General features: G+C 40.4%; 2 protein-coding genes across 5 annotated transcripts in view; one reads left to right on the top strand and one right to left on the bottom strand.

The window, feature by feature from the left end:
- Positions 1-2,968, top strand: part of MCTS1 (MCTS1 re-initiation and release factor) — a 17,313-nt gene extending 14,345 nt beyond the window's left edge. For all 3 annotated transcript variants that reach the window (XM_014586422.2, XM_006144879.3, XM_006144878.3), the window contains 2 exons: positions 1,156-1,223; positions 2,763-2,968. In XM_014586422.2, the coding sequence (XP_014441908.1) occupies positions 1,156-1,223; positions 2,763-2,844 (150 nt within the window). In that variant the 3' untranslated portion in view covers positions 2,845-2,968. The remainder of the gene's footprint in view (positions 1-1,155; positions 1,224-2,762) is intronic.
- Positions 2,969-16,255: 13,287 nt separating this feature from the next.
- Positions 16,256-20,973, bottom strand: C1GALT1C1 (C1GALT1 specific chaperone 1). 2 transcript variants are annotated; one of them, XM_006144875.3, is made up of 2 exons: positions 20,814-20,973; positions 16,256-17,549 (listed from the first exon to the last, which is right to left on the bottom strand). In XM_006144875.3, exon 2 carries the CDS (start codon positions 17,542-17,544, stop codon positions 16,588-16,590), a length of 957 nt encoding a protein of 318 aa, XP_006144937.1. In that variant the 5' UTR covers positions 17,545-17,549; positions 20,814-20,973; the 3' UTR covers positions 16,256-16,587. The 2 variants fall into 2 exon arrangements, with proteins under 2 accessions (XP_006144937.1, XP_006144938.1); XM_006144876.3 differs by lacking the exon at positions 20,814-20,973 and adding an exon at positions 20,600-20,748.
- Positions 20,974-21,017: the final 44 nt, after the last annotated feature.

The raw sequence follows: 21,017 nt of genomic DNA, 5'->3' as shown, positions 1-21,017 counted from the left end.
ATGTGGCTGTGCCTCATTTTAAAGCCACTAGTTCTGGACTCAACCATGGCAGGTCATGTGGGAGTCCAGCACCTTAACCATTATACCATCAGCTGGCCCGATATGTTGAGCTCTTAAAGACAGAATGGTAATACAATTATTTATTTTTAAAAATAATTATTTAACTTTATTATTATTATTTTCCAACTTGATCAGACATTGGGAGGGAGAGAGAGAGAGAGAAAGAAAATGAGAAAGCAAGCCACCAGGTCCAGGACTTGAACCATGGTTGGCCATGTGGGAGGCCAGTGCCTTTAACCCCCATGCCACCTGCCAGCCCTGATAATACAATTATTTTTAATGTGTCCTTTACATGAAACCACCATTCAGTGATTAAAAACACCAGAACAGTTAATGGTTGCTTATTTTACAGGTTTTTTTTTCACATTACTTTTGCATATTCAAAATTGTCCATAATAATCATTTTTTGAAAAATACAGTGATGGTCACAGAAGTAAGTTAGCAGTTCAACAGAATCTCTAGCCACCGTGTATTGCCCAGGCCTGTGGAAAGAGGAGGGATCAACAGGCAGAGGGGACTCCAGGACCATACCCTGAATTTCAAACACCTGTGTGGTTTAATCACCTTGAATTTTCTTCCCTTCAATCCTGGGGTCATTTGTCCATGACTCCATAATGATACAAAGACAGTTCCACACTTCAAATTCCTGCACCACTGCATTTCAGTTGCTGGATTCAAGCAGCTCTTGAAAAGCAAGAGCAGGAAGAAGCTGGGGAGCTGGGTGCAGAGTCAAAGTGGCAGGGGCCCCCCCCTGTTGAGGGGAGCAGAGGGGCCCCTGTTTAACAGTTTTTAATGTTTATGTACAAGAAATTTTATGCCCTTTTTTGCATGACTTCCTCTGGTTTTGTTTGCGTGGAGTTAATATTTGTCTTGAAACAACAGTGATTATTAGATTCCTCCATTTAGCATTTATTTCAGTATTTATAACATGCCTACAGACTGTGAGGCCACTGCTCTCAAGGAGTTAACAGTCTAGGAGAAGACATGAAATGAGGTCAGGATGGTTTAACTAGTAACACAATCATTATTTAACACCCCCCTCTCCCTACAAGGCATTTTAGTAGATAAGTAGTTTTCTTAGCTGTGTGTTTCCAGGCAATCATGGCAGAAGGAAAGCGGCATGCTCTTTGTGTTGGAGTCATGAAGATGTCTGCAGAAGATATGTAAGTCTCACTGTCAGACCCTTTACCTTTTGAGATGTGGGTAGCCAACCCAGGAAGCATCCCAAGTACAGGTGTAATTTGCTGTCATTCATACCACATCTTAAAATGCCTAATCACAGAAGCCTCATTTCTGATTTTTCCTAACACATAGAAAGCCGTTGATACCTGTGTTGTCTGTGGAATTACATTCTTTCTTTTTAAATTAAAAATTTTTTTTTTTTTTAGGATTTTGCCATAGGACACATGTGCTCACTGGAGAGGAGAGAGATTGAGAAATGCAGAGAGAGGGAAAGTGAGAAATCACCCACCCCAGAGGGGATGGCCGTGTTACAATCATACTACAATGCCTTCTTCTCCCTGCTCCTCTCAGGATTTTGGGCACGCATGCACATGTAGCTGGCATGAGTTTCAAGCCACTGGGTCTGGCACTCAAAGCATGGTCCACCATGTGGGCGTCCAACACCCTAACCACCACACCACCTGCTGGTATCTGGGATTGCATTCTTTTGTAAGCAATGTGAAAAGAACCCGTGTGCCAACATAGCTGTTTTATATGTATGTATGTGGTACTTCAGGAGTTTTTTATTCAGTCCAATTTAATTTGGGGGTTGGAGATATTTTCCTGCTAGTTTAAAAAACAGTGATGTAGTTTACAACTGCAAAATATGCATCTTCTATTCTGACCTGGTGATATAAGAAATGAAGAATATTAGGGAAATATGAAAGCTATATTACCCAAATTAGGCAGTAGTTTCAAAAACTTTTTTTTTTTGGAGAGGTTTTTGCTACAGGGTGTGTGCACTTGCCAGAAAGACAGAGAGAGACAGAGAGACAGAAAGCGAGAAATCACCCCCCAGGGGGAATGGCCATGCCGCAATCCCTTCTCCTCCATTCTCCGCTTGGGATCTTGGGTGTGCATGTACATGCGCCCGGCGTGAGTTTAAGCCACAGGGTCCAGGACTCAAACTGTGGTCAACTACATGGGAGTCCAGTGACATAGCCATTACACCAACTGCTGGTGCCCAAAACTTTGAAACTTATCTGATGACCACATTTGTTCCTTCAGGGTTAATGTAATAATTTTATAGTCTCCTGGTGTTACTGCTCTGCTTCTATAGACCCACTAGTTAGACAGCTAAAATCACTTTTTAAAAAAAATATATTTATTTTATTTATTACTATTATTTTAAAATTTGCTATAAGGCACATGTGCTCACCAGAGAGAGACAGACAGAGAGAGAGAGTGAGTGAGACAGAAAGCAAGCCACCAGGTCTGAGACTTAAACCACAGTTAGACATATGAAAGTCCAGCACCTTAACCACCATGTCACCTGCTGGTCCCATCTAAAAATCACTTTGAAGAAAAACTGCATGAGAGTAATGTAGTTTAATGTAGACAATCATGTAACTGTAATAGCAATAGGTTCTCTACGTATGGTTCAATAATTACAAAGTAGCAGTGTACTTGAATTATATTTAGTGCTAGTAAACCTACAAAAATGAATAAAAATATGTTTATATGTCATTTTCCTTTTACAGCGAGAAAGTCAACAAAGGAATTGGCATTGAAAATATCCATTATTTAAATGATGGGCTGTGGCATATGAAGACATATAAATAAGCCTCAGAAGGAATGCACTTGGAATAAATATGGATATTGTGCTGTATCTGTGTTTGTGTCTATGTGTGACAGCATGAAGACAATGCCTCTGTGGTTATGCGGAATAAATTCAACAGATGCTAAACTCCTGTTAGCTTCAGAAATTATTTTGTCTTAAACTCAAGTTAAAATTAGGTAGCAAACTTGGACATTAAAAGGTATCTGGTAAGTAATGAAACTCAGATGACTTAATGTCCGTGCATAGGCTAATTATATAAGTGGAAGGGCAGGATTTGGTAAACAGACTTCTTAGTTTATGTCAGACCCCCAGAGACTTTCTCTTTAATGGATCTGGAAGTTAGATTGGAGATTTTTTTTGAAAGAGATTTTTGCTATAGGGCATATGCACTTGCCAGAGAGACAGAATGTGAGAAGTCATCCCCTGGGGGGATGGCCACAGTGCAATCCCTTCTCCTCCATTCTTCTCTCGGGATCTTGGGCACGCCTGCACATGTGCCTGGCATGGGTTTTAAGCTGCTAGGTCCAGGACTCAAACAGTGGTAGAGTATGTGGGAGTCCAGCAATGTAAACATTATGCCACTTACTGGTCCCTAGATTGAGAATTTTATCTCATCGCCCCATAGCACCCAACAGTGTCCCTTCTCTATAGTGTTTTTTATATGTTTTTTTTTCTTGAGAAGTTTTTTGCTATAGGGAGCATGTGCTCGCCAGAAAGACAGAGACAGAGAGACAGAAAGCGAGAATTCTCCCCTCCAGGTGGAATGGCCACGCCACAATCCCTTCTTCTCCTTTCTCCTTTCCGGATCTTGGGCATGTACGCACATGCGCCTGGTGTGAGTTTAAGCCACTGGGTTTGGGACTCGAACCGCGGTTGACTACATAGGAGTCCAGCGACATAGCCATTATGCTAACTGCTGGTCCCTATATGTTGTTTTTTATTAGGTTGTGGGAAAGTCGTGTTGTATTTTTCCATGTTTCCCTATGTAAAAATGCATCATGACTTTCCCAGTGACCCAATAACTTTTCAACATTGACAATGCCAAGCCTATTTGAAAGTTTGGGAAATAGCATTGTGGACCTTCTATTCCCATCATTTAGCTTCAATTCATGGCCAATCTTATTTCATCTATACCTCACTCAGTCCTCACTACCCCCTGGTTATTTTGAAGCAAATCCCTGACGTCCATAACTACTTTAGCATTCTTTGAAAGATAAGTGGTCTTTATAAAAACAACCAGAATACTATATCATACTTGAAATTTTTACCTATTTCTGAATATGAACAACTATCTAGACTGTGTTCAAATATTCTTGTCTCTTTTTAATTATTTTCCACCATTGGTATGCTTGAATTAAGCCCTGGACGAAGTCCATATATTGCATTTGGTTGTTATTATATCAGTCTTTCAATTTACAAGTTCCTCTCCTTTTTTCTCATTGAATTATTTAAGAAATCTAGTGTACTTTGCTTGCAAGGCTTTCCTGTACATTCTGGATATCGTTGCTTAGATCATTGTGAACTTATTTAACTTGTTTGTATGCCCCCTGTGTATCCTGTAGACAGATAGGCTTGATCAAATTCAGGTCTAATTTTTTGTGTCCTCTCTTCAGTAAAAACATAAAAAATCGATCTCCCGAACTTCTAGATTTAGTTCCCCACTGTAATCCTCAAAGAACATATATCTCCTATCACAAGTAGTGTATGAGAGCCATTGGACCTACTTTAGGGAGAGCAGTCATCTGTTTTGAGAGTTACAAGTTAGGAATTTATTTACTGATAAAGATCTTTCTTCTTAATACGTTGCTGTTATTCTAGCGTCTCAGCCATCTTCATTTGGTTGTTGACCAATATATGACGTGTGATTTTATTTTTCAGATGGATACAGACATTTACAAGATTGTGGTGACCTGTGTTACAGTTAGAAGTTGGTGAGAAAGGTGAGGGTGGATAGTAAAAAGAGATCATTCTGCTGGCTGTTCCAGCTGGGCTTCCAGGATATATAGGTGAACAGAGATCCAGGGTCTGCCCCTCAGATTGAGAAGCCATTTCCCACTGATAGAACTCATAAGACTTGAACATTCCCCAATTAGACTGTGAATGTTCAATTTACAGTGACAGGCCTATCTAGGGTGAACAATACACAGCTGGTGAATGTGAGTAAGTGCGAAGGAAAGTTGAAAGTTAGCTGAAGATGGGTAACTTGGGGTAATATTTCATTTGGCCTATGGTAAGGCCTGGAGACCTTTTTTCTGCTTCCTCAATTAGAATGTTTATCTCTGCCACAATCTTGTCTCTTTCCTAGCCTATACAGGTGCTCTGACACTTAATTGCTATGTTCTTTCCAAGTTCCACGTAGAATATTTTCCTTCTGTTATTTCAACTTAATGGCCTATAACTTACCATATTGTTATATTTTATTACATATTCCTGATAGATAAAAGTGTGAATAGTCTCATCAGTAATGCATTTATAAATCATCTCTTTGGGGAAGTTTCTAATTGGCTTTAAATTCAGATATCTTCTCATTTGGGGGAGGAGGTACCCTATTTAAGGCCTGTAACACATTATATATATATATTTTTTCAAACTTAATTTATTTTAATATGACCAGAGAGGGGTAAAGTGAGAAAGGAAGCCACCAGGTCTAGGACTTGAATGGTGGTTGGTCATGTGGGAGTCCAGCGCCCTTAACCACCACACCACCTGCCAGCCCTGATATATATTCTTAAAAAGAGAACATGCAAGCCATTTATGTTCAAACCAAACCTTGAACCTTTATTTTTGGTGCTATGATCATGTTAATTGACCAAGATCGCCTACAGAGAGCTAGGAATGAAACATGAAGTACACACAAACACATTAGAGAAGTTAAAAGTTTTCCTTTCCCAGTTCCTGCCATAATTTATCCCTGTCTAACCACTGTTACAATGGGTGTAGGAAACACTTTTTAAATATTCAACATTAACATCTGTGCTTGTTTTTCTACTATGCTGAGGTACAGTGTTGCCTTGGTGATGTAGACTAAATATGTATGTTCCCCTCTTCCCCTGGGTCCGAGGCCTCATCTCATCGGTGTTAATCAGGAGAGTCACTCTACATGTGCAAGCCTTGCCATTTTCTAAGCATTAGTTCATGCATGGTAGCTAATTCAAAGAGGTTAAACTAGCAGATGTAGCAGCCTGTTTAGCACTGCACTTGACAGAAATGTGTAGTTTACCCATAATCTTGAGAGTAAGAATATATGGAGGGCCAGTTTTCTCTCTGCCAATGTGTTTCTAATTCATTTTTAGTCTCAAAATTAAGTTTGTGTCAAACCAACCTACAATCTAGTCATTTCTCTATGTGTCTCTTTTACTCAGACAAGGCCAGTTCATGTCAGTGGGTATATTTACCTTTTTGAAAATCTGGGTAATGGTGATAGCTCAATATTAATGTATAAAATCAGGCATTTTACTAATACTTTTTCTGATTTCAGTAATCAAACTTGGCAAGCCAACACAAAATTATTTCTTAGATTGTTTCCAGTGCGAAGTTGAAAACATCCAAATGTCTTGGAGTTGCAGTGATTCCACATTCCAACTCAGATGCCTGTCTCATTGTCTAGTGGCATAAAGGCTTGGTAGGTTCTCCGTTAGCAGGCTGTTAAAGTGGTTGTTGGTGTACTGTTGGCAGCTGCGTGATATGAATTTGTCAAATAATGGTTATATCCTGCCAAGTTCCCCCTCTGTGCAAATCAGCAACTGAGGATAAAGTATTAGTACTTCAGAAGATGACCTGAGAATGACAGTTCACTAAGTTCGCAGAGGTATTTCATTATAATAGTTCACCTTTCTGCTGTTCATGAGAATATTAATAATGGAGCAATTATATATGAATGAAAATATGAAATGAATATATGCCCAAACTGAAGTGGTAAATATTTTAGCTTCATTTATCTAGGGTCCTTAATTTTGAGAATGTATCTCAAGACTCTTCAAGAAACTCAAAATCATTCCAATTTCTAGAGGAGTGGCCACTAGAACTGATTTATAATGAAAGGAAATCAATGAAAATGTGTCCATCCTCCCTCGGGATAGCCATCACTTCTGAGTTAGCAAGCACTCAGAAGCCTGTGCAAGTTTTCAGCTACCTATAAGAATGATTCCATGAAAACAGATTTTTGGAAGCCCTGTAGAATTCTTGTTTGATATCTTATTAATCACATTAAGGCAGTAATAATTTGACTAAATTTAATTGTACTCTTAATATCACAGTCTTTCAGCTACAATTCCTAAAGAAATCATACTTTCAACATAGAGACTGGTGCATATAAATGTATTAAGCTTTTTTTATACTTCGTATGTATTTTATATTTTGTATGTATACTTTTATAATACTTTTCTTACGGCAGGGAAAAGAATCAGTAGATACTAGCAATCATAACATTAATTTGTTAAATATTGCATTAAAACCAACTAAGTGCTAGTAAAGGAGTAAAGACCACAACTCATTAGATCAGAACTGACTGACCAAAATTGAGGGTAGATTTTAAATGGATGTTGAAACTATTAGGCAAGTTTTTAAATTTTTTTTCTTTAAGAGCCTGGCCTTTTAGAGAATATAATTTGTGCATGGAAGAGATAACAAGAGGGGCCAACAGGTGACATGGTGGTTAAGGTACATGACTTTCATGTGGCCAACTGTGGTTTGAGTCCCAGGCATGGTGGCTTGCTTTCCCACTTTCTCTCTCTCTCTCTTTGGTAAGCATACATGCCCTCTAGCAAATTTAAAAAATAATAATTACTGGGACCAGCAGTTGACATAATGACTATGTTGCTGGACTCCCATGTAGTCGACGACGGTTCGAGTCCCAGACCTGGTAGCTTAAACTCACACCAGGTGTGCATGCATGCGTGCCCAAGATCCCAAGAGGAGAATGGAGGAGAAGGGGTTGTGGCATGACCATCCCCCCTGGGGGGTGATTTCTCGCTTTCTGTCTCTATGTCTCTCTCTGTATGGTGAGCACACACACCCTATAGCAAAAACCTCTCCAAAAATAAAAAATATAAAAAAAACAATTGTAGAAAAAAAGAGAGATAATAGGAGATGATTCACTGTAATTTCTCCTACTACTATATTAAGAACAGATCATGGGGAAAAAAATAAAAACAGATCATGGGGGCTAGCCAGTGGTGTGGTAGTTAAGGCAGCTGAATCCCACATGACTGTATGGTTTGCCTCCCGGACCCAGCAGCTTGAAAAACACACTAGGCATGTGTGTGTCCCTGCCCCTAACCCCTCCCTTCTCTTTGCTTCCTGTCCTTTCTCACTTTCCCTTTCTCTCTCTCTCTCTCTCTTTTTCTGTCTCTTGGGTGAACATACATGTTCTATAGCAAAATTAAGGAAAAAAGATTATGGGGAAGAAAAATAAATGAAAGCTTCCAAATTCATTAGTATAATTAGTATTTACCGCATGGGGTGGAAATTAAAAAAACTCTGGACTTTACCTTTGGATACTTTAATAAGAAAAAGGTGAATTAGTGAAGTAATTTCTATTAAAAATTACAGAAGATGGTGTAATGTTTACAATGTCATTGCTGGACTTCTATATAGTCGACTGCAGTTGGAGTCCTGGACCTGGCAGCTTAAAACCCCGGCTGGGCACGTGTGTGTGTGTGTGTGTGTGTGTGTGTGCGCGTGTGCATGTGCCTAAGATCCTGAGAGGAGAATGGAGGAGAAGGGACTGCCACGTGACCATCCCCCAGGGGGTTATGTCTCACTTTCTGTCTCTGTGTCTCTCTGGCAAGCACACGTGCCCTATAGCGCAAAAAACTCCCTAAAAAAAAAAGTAAAACAACAAACTAAAAAAATTACAGTTGCTACAGAAAATAACATGCTTCATTATTAACAACCAATTCTAATTGCATGGATTATTTTGGCGATTAGAGTGTAAATATTGGGTGGTTGGAAAAGTCCTGATGCATTTTTGCATAGAGAAACATGAAAAAATATGTCATGGCTTTTCTGACGACTCAGTATATAATCAACTTGTGAATCCTAACAAGTGAAAACTAATGTTTCAAATGACTAAAGACTTGGATTAGAGGAAGGAAGGAAAGGGCTTATCCTGAGAAGCGAACCAACAGTTGAGCTACAGGCTTCAGTCTTACATGGATGACTGACTCTCCAGCTATGGTAGACATCCTAGGAACAATGGATACTACATTGACTTATCTTTTAGGCAAAATCAAAGGAAAAAAAAAACCAAATTAATCAAACCACTCATATATATATTTTTTTTTTTTTTTGGAGAGATTTTCACTGTAGGGCGTGTGCGCTTGCCAGACAGACAGAGAGAGACATAGAGACAGAAAGCAAGAAATCACCCCCCAGGGGGGATGGTCACGCCGCAATCCCTTCTCCTCCATTCTCCCCTCGGGATCTTGGGCATGCACGCACACGCGCCCGGCGTGAGTTTTAAGCCACCGGGTCCGGGACACGAACCGCGGTCGACTACGTGGGAGTCCAGCGACATAGCCATTACGCTAACTGCTGGTTCCCATACCACTCATATGTTAAAACAAGTTTTTTAAAATAAAACTATCATTTCCATGTGTTAATTTTTATTGCTTTTGTTTCTTTCCCCAATTTAAAAATACTTTGAATTTTGACCAATACGTGAATATAGGGGGCTTCAAAGGCCAAATTCACTCCCCTCAAGTTCATTGTATTTGTTCTCAGAACTCTTAACACAGGTTAAAACAAACAAGCAGCCAGCCAGATTTAAAAGATACAAAGAAAGGGGCCAGCACATGGTGTGGTGGTTGGGGTGCTGGATTCCCACATGGCCTACCATGGCTCTAGTCCCAGACCTGGTGATTTGCTTTCTCATTTTCCCTTTCTCTATGTGTGTCTCTCTGGTGAGCATATATATCCTATAGTAAACTTAAAAAAAAAAATTTAAAAATGATATAAAAAATAATAAAAAGATACAAAGATTTTCTCGTTTTAATTTTTTACCCCTTATTTTAATTTTTTTACCAGAAAGCTGGATAGTTAATAATTACTAACTTTCACTTCATCTCTGATGATGAAATAAGTAATTTCTTTTTTTTTGAAGAGGTTTTTGCTATAGGGCACATGCGTTCACCAGAAAAACAGAGAGAGACAGAGAGACAGAAAATGAGAAATCACCCCCCGGGGGAATGGCCACACCGCAATCTGTTTTCCTTCCATTCTCCTCTCAGGATCTTGGGCATGCATGCACATGCACCTGGTGTGAGTTTAAGCCACCAGATCTGGGACTCGAACCACAATAAACTTACATGGCAATCTAGCGACATAGCCATTACGCCAACTGCTGGTCCCTCTTCTGATTTTCATTAGCATGTGAGCAAAAGGTTGGGTTGTAAGCAGTAAATCATTTGTTCTAACTAAGCACTTGCTTGGAGAATGTGCCATTTCTCCAAATATATACCTTGAAAACAAATCAAACTCAGTTCCCTTTTTGCTTACAGGGAAAGCATATTGTAGAGACTTTCAATCAGGCAACCATTTTTGTTCTTACCAACTTCTATTTCAAAAGGGAATTTTTTTTATCTTTGTCCCCCAAATCTGGGATTTTCCTTCTATGCTGATGTGTGATAGAACCCTGAAACCTACAAACTTGCAAACCAAGAAGATGATTTCATGCCGAAACTGCATGAGAGCTCAACATTGTTTGTTAATAGTTTTTAAAAATTATTTAATTTAATTATTATTTTAGAGAGATTTTTTGCTATAGGGCGTGTGCACTTGCTGGAGAGATAGAAAGAGACAGAGAGACAGAAAGCATGACATCATCTGCCTGGGGGGAGTGGTGGCCATGGTGCAGTTCCTTTTCCATTCTCCTCTTGGGATTTTGGGTGCACACACACATGGACCTGGTGTGAATTTAAAGCTGCCATATCCTGGACTTGAATCAAGGCCGACTATGTGGGAATCCAGCGCTGTAGCCATTACACCACCTGCTGGTCCATCATCATTATTATTATAAGTTGACTAGAGAGAGAGAAAGAGAGAGCAAGCTGCCAGGTCTGGTACTCAAACCTCTATCAGCCATGTGGGAGTCCAGTGCTTCAACCACCATGCCATCTGCTGGGCCCTGTGAATAGTTCTTGAGTGAGCTTAAGTAGCATGAACTTCTGCTTTTGCTTCCTTATCAGTGGGGCTTGAAATGTCTGTTTCTGCATTTTGAGTTTTATCAGATTTTTAGTTCTCATGATCTGAAAGATGTGTGCATTTTTTAGTCTGGATACTGCTTTCATCAGTTCGAATGCTGCTCCATTCAAAATTCATTTTGAGGGGGCAGAGGTTTTTGCTATAAGGCATGTGCAGTTGCCAGAAAGAGAGAGACAGAGAGATAGAAAGCGAGAAATCACCCCCCCCCCAATACCTCAATTCTTTCTCAAATGCCCAGATGTAGTCACTAGTAAGAGTTCTACTTACACAGTGGTTTTTGTTTTTGCCAATATAGAGAGAAACACCTTGATTAAAGTGTGGCGAGAAAGAAGCCATACCACTTGCAGCAGTCTGGGCTCCAATAATGTCTAATTTGCTGTGAAAGGGGAAAATATCCTAAGATCCTGTTCTTCCAAGCAACATGAATTTCTCCTTTAAAAATAGGTATTAAAAAGCTGTTTCAGGGAAAGTTTTATAGTGTGGCAGAGACTTTTACATGTACAGATGTTATCCTGAAACTCTTAATTAAGGAATTCCCCTGTGAATTGGAATATTTAATACCAGCTGTTATTCACATTGATATTTTAATATTTATCATGAAGATGTTTAATGCGACGGACTGATAAATATTTAACTGTTTAGAGTGCTAAACTTGCTCAAATGAATAAGAGTCCTATTATGTGTACAAGCTCTATTACTGTATCTTCCTTACTATCTAAGACGATTCTATGAGGTATATTTTAATTCTATTTTTTTTTTTGAAGAGGTTTTTTGCTATAGGGTGCATGCGTTTGCCAGAAAGACAGAGAGAGACAGAGAGACAGAAAATGAGAAATTAACCCCTGGAGGATGACCATGCTGCAATCCCTTCTCCTCCATTCTCCTCTTGGGATCTTGGGCACACATGCACATATACCTGGTATGAGTTTAAGCTGCTGGGGTCGGGACTCGAACCGCAGTCGACTACATGGGAGTCCAGCGTCATAGCCATTACACTAACTGCTGGTCCCCCTTAATTCTTCTTTTACAAATGAAGAAGCTAAAGCTCCAAGAGTTTATGAAAGAGGAATCTTCAGCTAATAGATGGCAAAATTAGAATTTAAACCCAGTTAGACCTGACTGTAAAACCCATGTTTTGCAGAAAGGTCTCCCCTCATATTTCATAAAATGTTAGTCTCGGCCCACCGTTGAATCACCATCTTTATGGGTTACTGGAGAGAGGTGGAAGTTGGTAAGCCTCTGTGCCACAGTGGGAAAAGATGGGTAGGGTTTGGATAAGCTAGAGTGGGGTGCTTTCACAGCGTCTCTCTGGTGTGGAGGAAGGAAAGTTTTTGTTTCCTTTTTCAACAGCAGAGTATTGAAATTGAACTCGGTTCTGAGATCTCAACTTTTCCTACTAGTCGCCTGTTAGCCAGGAGATTTGTAACTATTTAAAGGTTATGCCATTTAGAAGCCTTTGCTGGATCTAGAAAAGGACAAAATGGGGAGGGTTACGTAAGTGGCGCTAAGTGTGTAGAACATAATGTGCAAAGGGAGGACTAGCACTTGCTTTGAAGATAGTTGGGGCAAAAGAGTAGTGAATATTAAAATAAATGATGGCAACAGTTTTGGTTGAGTTGCAATTAAGGAAAAAAAAGCTGAGGGGTCTAACCTATATTTTGTTCTCCATTCAGTGATTTAATGTTGAGATGAGTGAATGAACTCATGCTAGGGGATGGCCTGAGGCCTGTTAAGTCAGGTTGCAGTTTCTACTGCATGGGAGACAACCAGAGAAACAAATACAACTCTTCCATTGAGAATTATCCCTGGGGTGGGGATCGCACACCTTCTGGAATTGCTTAAACCTGCACTCCCCAATAAGGTAGCCACTAGCCAGCTGTGCTTACTGGAATGTGACAAGTCTGAATTGAGATATGCTGTAACTGTAAAATATACACTGGGTTTCAAAGACTTAATTAAAAAAGAATGTATGCTAATATTTATTTCCTACTGATTACATATTGAAATGAAAATGGTTTGGAAATACTGGGTTAAATAAAACATGTTACTAAAAGTAATGGTACCTGTGCTTTTACTTTTTTAGTGTGGCTACTAGAACATTTAATAATACACATGTTCCTCACATTATATTTCTGTTGGGTGGCTACTAGAACATTTAATATTACACATGTTGCTCACATTATATTTCTGTTGGACAGCACTGGATTGGAGACTAGGCAGTATTCCCCAAAGCTTCATTCTGGAGGCAAGTGTTCTAGAAGATTCTCGGTGCCATCTCTTCCCCGCAGCTGGAACTGGATTGGTATTTTGACTATTATTATTATTCAACACTTTGGGCACCCAGGTGGACATCTCTGTCAGTTATTCACTAGATCAAAGCATTTTTATTCTCATGCAAGCCAGTCACACCTTAAGGGCAGTTATCCTTCCATCTCTCTCTCCAAAATCTGAGTCTTATATTTAAGTCCTGATCTACCAGAGCTTTTGCCAAATTGCCAAAATAATGGCATAACAGATGTGGTTAATCTTGTGTGTAATTAATAAAATCTACCAAAGAAATGGCATTAAAAGAAATGGCACTGATTAAATGCAGGAATTTTAAGGCAAAGGAACCACCATATTCTGATACAAACTCCCAATGCATTCTTTTTTTTTTTTTTTTTTGGAGAGGTTTTTGGTTTTTTGGAGAGGTTTTTGCTATAGGGCATGTGCACTCGCCAGACAGACAGAGAGAGACAGAGAGACAGAAAGCAAGAAATCACCCCCCAGGGGAGATGACCATGCCGCAATCCCTTCTCCTCCATTCTCCTCTCGGGATCTTGGGCATGCACGCACATGCACCCGGCGTGAGTTTTAAGCCACCGGATCCGGGACGAGAACCGCAGTCGACTACATGGCAGTCCAGCGACACAGCCATTATGCTAACTGCCAGTCCCTCAATGCATTCTATTCTTTTTTTTTCTTTTCTTGGAGAGGTTTTTGCTATAGGGTGCATGCACTTCCCAGAAAGAGAGACAGAAAGCGAGAAATCCCCCTTCCCCCAGGGGGGATGGCCACACTGCAATCCCTTCTCCTCCATTCTCCTCTTGGGATCTTGGGCACACTGCACACACAGTGAGTTTAAGCCCCCGGGTCCAAGACTCAAACTGCGGTCGACTACATGGGAGTCCCGCGACATAGCCATTACACTAACTGCTGGTCCCAATGCATTTTATTCTAATACAAACTACAATTTGTCTTATTGCCCATGGAAAGCTTATACTAGTACGGCCCTGTAGCACAGCATTTAAGCTCTGTGCAGAGAGCCAGATTCCACATGGCTCTCACTCTGGTGGCTTAAAAAACATGCCAGGTGGATTAGCAGATGGCAAAATGGTACATCACTGGATTCCCATGTGATTGACCATGGTTTGAGTCCTGGATCTGGTAGCTTAAAATTCAAACTGGGAAGAATGGAATTAAAGTACAAGTTTATTTTGGTGCACGTATGTGTGTGTATGTACACCCAAAATCCAGAGAAGAGAATGGAGGATAAGGGATTGTGGTGTAACCATACCCCTGGAAGGTGATTTCTTATTTCCTCTCTGTCCCTCCAGCAAGCACACACGCCCTATAGCCAAACAAACAAACAAACAAACAAAATACTCTTATTAAACAAAAAGAAAACAAGACATATTGGGCATGTGTGTGCATACCTGAAATTCTGAAGAGATGGAGAAACAAAGGAAAAAGGACTGTAGGGTGTCCACATCCCATTGGGAAGGGTGTTTTTTCTCTCTCCCACTCTCTCTCACTCTCAAGCACATGTGCACTCTTGCAATAAAGAAAAAAAAATGCAGTCGGAATATAAAGATACAATGCTGTTGGGGGCAGGGTGATATTACAAATTGTGTGTCACTCAGAGATACTGTTTACCACTGCTCACAGTAAACATGACCCATAGTAATTGCATCTGAGAACACGTATTAGGGGGTTCAATAAAGGGTTTTAAATTTTTTTTAAAGAATTTATTCTTATTCAATTTGACCAGAGAGAGGTAGAGATGGAGAGGGACAGTAAGAGATCAAGCTGCCAGGTTCAGGACTTGAACCATTGTCAGCCATGTGGGAAGCCAGTGCCTCAACTACCACACCACCTGCTGGCCTCTAAAGGTTTTTATTATACTTCAAAATTAATAATCCTTGGGACCAGCAGGTAGTGTAATGGCTATGTCGCTGGACTTCCACGTTCTCTACTGTGGTTCGACTCCTGGACCTGGTGGCCTAAACTCAAACTGGATGCGTGTGCATGCGTGCCCAAGATCCCGAGAGGAGAATGGAGGAGAAGGGATTGTGGTGTGGCCATCCCCTCTGGGGGGTGATTCCTCACTTTCTGTCTGTCTTTCTGGTGAATACACGCACCCTATAGTAAAAACCTCTTCAAAAAAACCCATTTTTGTTAGAGGGCATGTGTGCTTGCTGGAGAGACAGAAAGAAGGAAAGTGAGAAAGTTTCCTTCCCCCATAGGAAATAATCACACAGCAATCCCTTCTTCTCCAACTCTTCCTCCTTTCAGGATTTTGGGCATGTGTGCACAAATATTTGGCCTGTTTTTCAAGCTGTTAAGTCCAGGACTCGAACCACATTGTTGGTCATGTGGGGTCCAGCAGCCTTCTGGCTGGGTCTTCATGAACTTTCTGAAGAATCTTCATGTAAGTAATTTTCACTTTTTTATCTCAGGAATAGACTTCAAATTTCATTTTAACATCGGATAGAAAGCTTTTCTTTGTTGCTTGATTGTGCATTTTGAGAAGGCAAATCCATTGACACATGGGGAAGGTTAGAACATAAGTCAACAGAAGTGGGACCAGCAGTTACATAATGGCTATGTCGCTGGACTCCCATGTAGCCAACTGTGGTTCACGTCCCGGACCTGATGGCTTAAACTCACGCCAGGCCCGTGTGCGTACATGCCCAAGATCCTGAGAGGAGAATGGAAGAGAAGGGATTGCGGCGTGGCCATCCCCCCTGGGGGGTGATTTCTCGCTTTCTATCTCCCTGTCTCTCTCTCTTTCTGGCGAGCGCACATGCCCTATAGCAAAAACCTCTCCAAAAAAAAGAAAGAAAAAAGTCAACAGAAGTAAAGGAAACATAGCTAACAGATTTAATCACTAATTCACAAGTAGAGATTTCACTTGCATATGTTAGAAAGTTATAAAGACATTACATTTTTTAAATCAGCAAAAATATGTTACACAGACTTTAATGTTCATAATTTAGGAATTATCACATAAATATAACATTTATAAATATTTATATCCTTTATTTGCAAAATTATTCTTCTTAAAACATTTTCAACAAAGTTAAATTTGTCATATGTATTTTAAGGAAAAAAAATACCACCTAATTTAACATGTATTACTAAACTTTAATGTGTGATTATACCAGTGCCACCAAATTAGAAAAGAAAAAAACCCATAACTTTTGCATTAGGATATATAATCATTATAAATAATGACAACATATATCCTATACAGTGATCATATACATGCTCTTGTTCACTTCTCAGTCATTGTCAGAACCATTTGGAGGTAAGAATACCAATGCATCATTGAAAACGTGCCCAAATGGCCTAAGACGGTATACCCCATACATCATCACATGCATCTGATTAGGAGTCAGTCCATTAAAAGTAACAGCCATATCTGAACAACACCCTTCTACTACCTGGTTGGGGTGATTAGTCATTGCCTCTTTAATAAAAAGCCCAACAGATTTGGTATTAAACACATCTTTTCCATCGGCATCTTCTGCATTTTCTGCAAATACTCCAGCATATTTCAGGCAGACTGCTAGCTGCTTATCTTCAGCTATCTTCCAAATCATTCCTCCCTGTTCAGGACACTTTTCAGGGACACTGAGAAGGCTATTAAGTCTTTTCATGGATTCCATGCTTAACACAATTCCTCCTTCCACACTCACATATTCAAGGTCTCCAGATTTTATAGTGTGGCCTAGATAGAAAGGCTGTGATGGATCCTTTTTTAATAAAAAATACTTCAGGTTTTCGATAATAGCAAATGTAGTGGGGTAGGCAAGAAAGAACCAGTTGTACTGATCTTTATACTTATCGAATGCGTATTTATAAGCTTTTCTCATCATTAACCACATGTCCTTTGTTTCCATGTTAATCGACTCAAACACTTTCACATTTTCAGAACTGAAGAACTCTGCTTTGTCACAGTGTTTGGTCCACGTGTCCTTCACAGCTGCCCAAAGACTCACATCTTTGGGTTTCACAAGGATGATACAGTATACCCGAAAGCTCTTACTGAGCTCCACACGTTCATCTTCTGAAATTTTCAAGATATCTTCTTTGTTAGGAGCTTGTAGGTGATGATGCTCATGGTGGTGCATTCTGTTTTCATGACCAATTCTAACATGTCCTAGCATAGTGATCAAAGCACAGAAAATGCTGCCCAGCATCACACCCTTCAAAAATGAGTTGCTTTCAGAAAGCATTTTTCCTATAAAGAAGAAAGAGGATTAGTCTGGCAATTTGATTTGGTATGCCTTATATGTAGTCATGCACTACCTAACAACTTTTTGATTGATAAGGGACCATATACACAACAATGGTCTCAAAGGGTTATAATGAACTAAACCACATAGGCTTAGCGAGTAGCAGTCTACACCATCTAGCTTTGTGTAAGTACACTACATGATGTTCGCTTGACAATGAAACTAATGACACATTTCTTAGAACATATACTCAACATTAAGTAAAGCATGACTGTACTTACAATGTTTCTAATGTTAAAAAAAAGAAAGGGGGACCAGCAGTTAGTGTAATGGCTATGTCGCTGGACTCCCATGTAGTCAACCGCGGTTTGCGTCCTGGATCCGGTGGCTTAAAAAACTCACGCCAGGTGCGTGTGTGTGCGTGCCCAAGATCCCAAGAGGAGAATGGAGGAGAAGGGATTGCGGTGTGGCCATCTCCCCTGGGGGATGATTTCTTGCTTTCTGTCTCTGTCTCTGTCTGGCGAGTGCACGTGCCCTATAGCAAAAAAACCTCTCCAAAAAAAAAAAAAAAAAAGAGAAAGGTTTCCAAACTTGATATCAAGTTAGTGACATATACAGTTGGCCTGTGGATAGAGGGCTCACTGTACTATACCATTTTAATGTAAGCAACTTACATATCTGTGGACTTTGGAATCCATGGGGTGAGGGGGTGGGGGTCTTAGAACCAACCCCCTGAGTATATACCAAGGAGTGACCCATAGCAAGGACTCAGAATCTTTAGCTTCCAATGGTATCTGATTACTGTTTGGTATAAACTGGAACTTTGCAGCAACTCCTCTATGGAGTAGAATCTGCTGTGGGAAGGCTACTTTTGTACTTTATCAATGGAGATTTAATTAACTGAGTACTAATCAAAGTATTAACCCAGAAACCAATGATTCTCTTTAAAGAATTACGCATCAACGCGGTTGCGTTATATTGGGTCATCAGGAAAGTCATGACATTTTTCTACGCAATCTAATTATTATTTAAATACCTCTGCAGATATAAATGGACTTTCACATGGAAACCTTAAATTGAACAGATAAAACCACATATAATTAGCAAATCACCAATGATATCTGTGCTGATATTTCTGCTTTCAACCTAATCTTTTATTGAACTGACAGCTGCTGTCTTTAAGTGTTCTGAATATATCCAAATTAAGTCACTTGAGATTGATACAATATATGTTAATATTTACACTTTTGTTGCTAAGACAAATGGTTTCCAACCACTAAAGTCTATAATGAAAACTAAATTACTGGTATGGGGCCAGATGGTGGCACAGCAGTAAAATGCCATGTTCTCAGAGGCTAACCCCAATGGGACGGTTCCAGGTTCACATCTGGAGATCTTTCTCAGTACACAAGGCATGTGAATGCCTATGATCTGGCTGCAGCTGGGGGTGCCTCTTTTTCTCTGTCTCTCTCGCAAGAAATAAATGTTAAAATAAGTCTGAAAATATTTGGATGAAAAATGAGCCAATATAGGAATATCTGGGGACTGTTAATTAACATTTTTATTTCCTCGAAAGTAACTTTCTTCTTTTGTGAGGAAGTAAAGGGGCAAAATGTTCACTTTTATTTCAAGTAAGAGAGTTTTTAAAAGGCCACTAAATATAACTGCTAAAAAAAATTATATGCTATCAATTTAGGTCAGTAAAAGTACAATTTCCCAATCTCCCCTCCATCTCTACAAAGACTGTTCTACTGAGCTACTTAGATTTTCTGTGTGTCTTAAAGGGGGTCTTAGGCGCTAACTAGTGTCATTTCTCTCATTTTAACAGATAGGGAAATGTAGGTCCATAGAGGCTAAGTAACTGACCCAATGTCACACAGCTAGTCAGTGGCAGAAGTGGACTAGAAATTCGATGTTTTGATATCAGTTTAATGCTTTTTCTATTACAGTATAATAATCTCCATAGTGCTTCACCACATTACTGAGAGTTTCATAAATGAGTTACTGGATAACCTTGTTTTACTACATATGAAAAAGAATAAAACTGTTTGTTCCATCTGTTGACCATAATTGACATCTTCCACCCAACATCATTGTATTGCTACAAGGAAGCTATCCCTATTTTTTAACCTCCCTTAGAGGAAATGGATTTCGATTTCTACCGGAAGGACAGAAGTGTAGAAAAACTTGGTAGATGCAATTCCTGAGTGGGAGGTGGCGGGGTGGGGAATCAAGCAGGACAGTTTTCCTGTGTCACTCACAGAACTTGGTCAATAAACAGAGCTTCAAAAAGGACAAGTGAACTGACAGGAAACAAATTCTGCTTAATAGTAGATTTGTCAGATGCATCCTAAAATTAATTTACAGAGGATTTCAGCTTTTCATATTACACAATTTTCATGATTTCTGGCCAATTCCTATGTGTTCCCTAGCTCAACTATGACATGTGTATGTGTCAGAATTCTCTGTGATGGGACTACTCCTCTTGGCTACAAAATTATTGATCAAAACTCGGGAACCAGCAGTTAGCATAATGGCTATGTCGCTGGACTCCCACGTAGTCGACCGCGGTTCGTGTCCCGGACCCGGTGGCTTAAAACTCACGCCGGCGCGTGTGCGTGCATGCCCAAGATCCCAAGAGAATGGAGGAGAAGGGATTGCGGCGTGACCATCCCCCTTGGGGGGTGATTTCTGTCTCTCTCTGTCTGTCTGGCGAGCGCACGCGCCCTACAGTGAAAATCTCTCCAAAAATAAAAAAATAAAATTATTGATCAAAACTCAAGAAGTCTACCAATCTTTAATAAAATCATTTGCACAAAGTATTCTACAGAGTTTTTTTTTCTCAACAGTGGAGGCAAGTGTATACACACACACACACACACACACACACACGCACAGGATGCACGTGATAGGACATTCCGTGCAGAGGGAAACTTAAAAAAACTGTATGAAAGCACCAATAAGGCATAAACCAGCCAAGTGGTTTATAGAAAGTGAAGGTGGTTGAGGTGCAGAAGGAAAAGGGAGGAGACAAAATGAAGTGGGGGGCAGTCACCTCAAGACCCCATCGAGGGGGTAAGGCAGCTACTCCAGGCGGGCGGCTCCCGGTCTCCGTCTTCCGCACTCACTAGTCCTCCCCCTGCACCTGCCCCGGCATCCCGCGTGGAGCATGCTGGGAGCAGGCTGGGGCCCAGGCCTCCCGAAGAAGAAAGGGAGGCTTCAGCAGTTCCAGGTTGTGCTAGGGGTGGGGACCGGGCCCCTGCACTCACCTGCGTCTAGACCCCCACGAAGGAAGAAAAACACAACCGCACACTGCTTTCCTCTCGTGTTTGCGCGCCACTCGGTTAAGCTTCTGTCCGGGCTGCTCTACATGCCGGCGGTATCCTCTCGTTGGTCTTGCTAAAGGTGGGGAGGGCCAAAGAGCGGACGCCTCGAAGGCGGGGCTAACGGGGCGGGGCACACCAGTGCAGCTC

This window comes from Tupaia chinensis, unplaced genomic scaffold (genome assembly GCF_000334495.1).
Source record: "Tupaia chinensis unplaced genomic scaffold, TupChi_1.0 Scaffold000135_1, whole genome shotgun sequence".
In the NCBI taxonomy this organism is placed as follows: Eukaryota; Metazoa; Chordata; class Mammalia; order Scandentia; family Tupaiidae; genus Tupaia; species Tupaia belangeri.
This window is presented reverse-complemented; position numbering and strand designations above follow the sequence as displayed.

Bases quoted from the DNA above. Each gene is read 5' to 3' on its own strand.
- C1GALT1C1 (XM_006144875.3), bottom strand. From the start codon at position 17,544: ATGCTTTCTGAAAGCAACTCATTTTTGAAGGGTGTGATGCTGGGCAGC.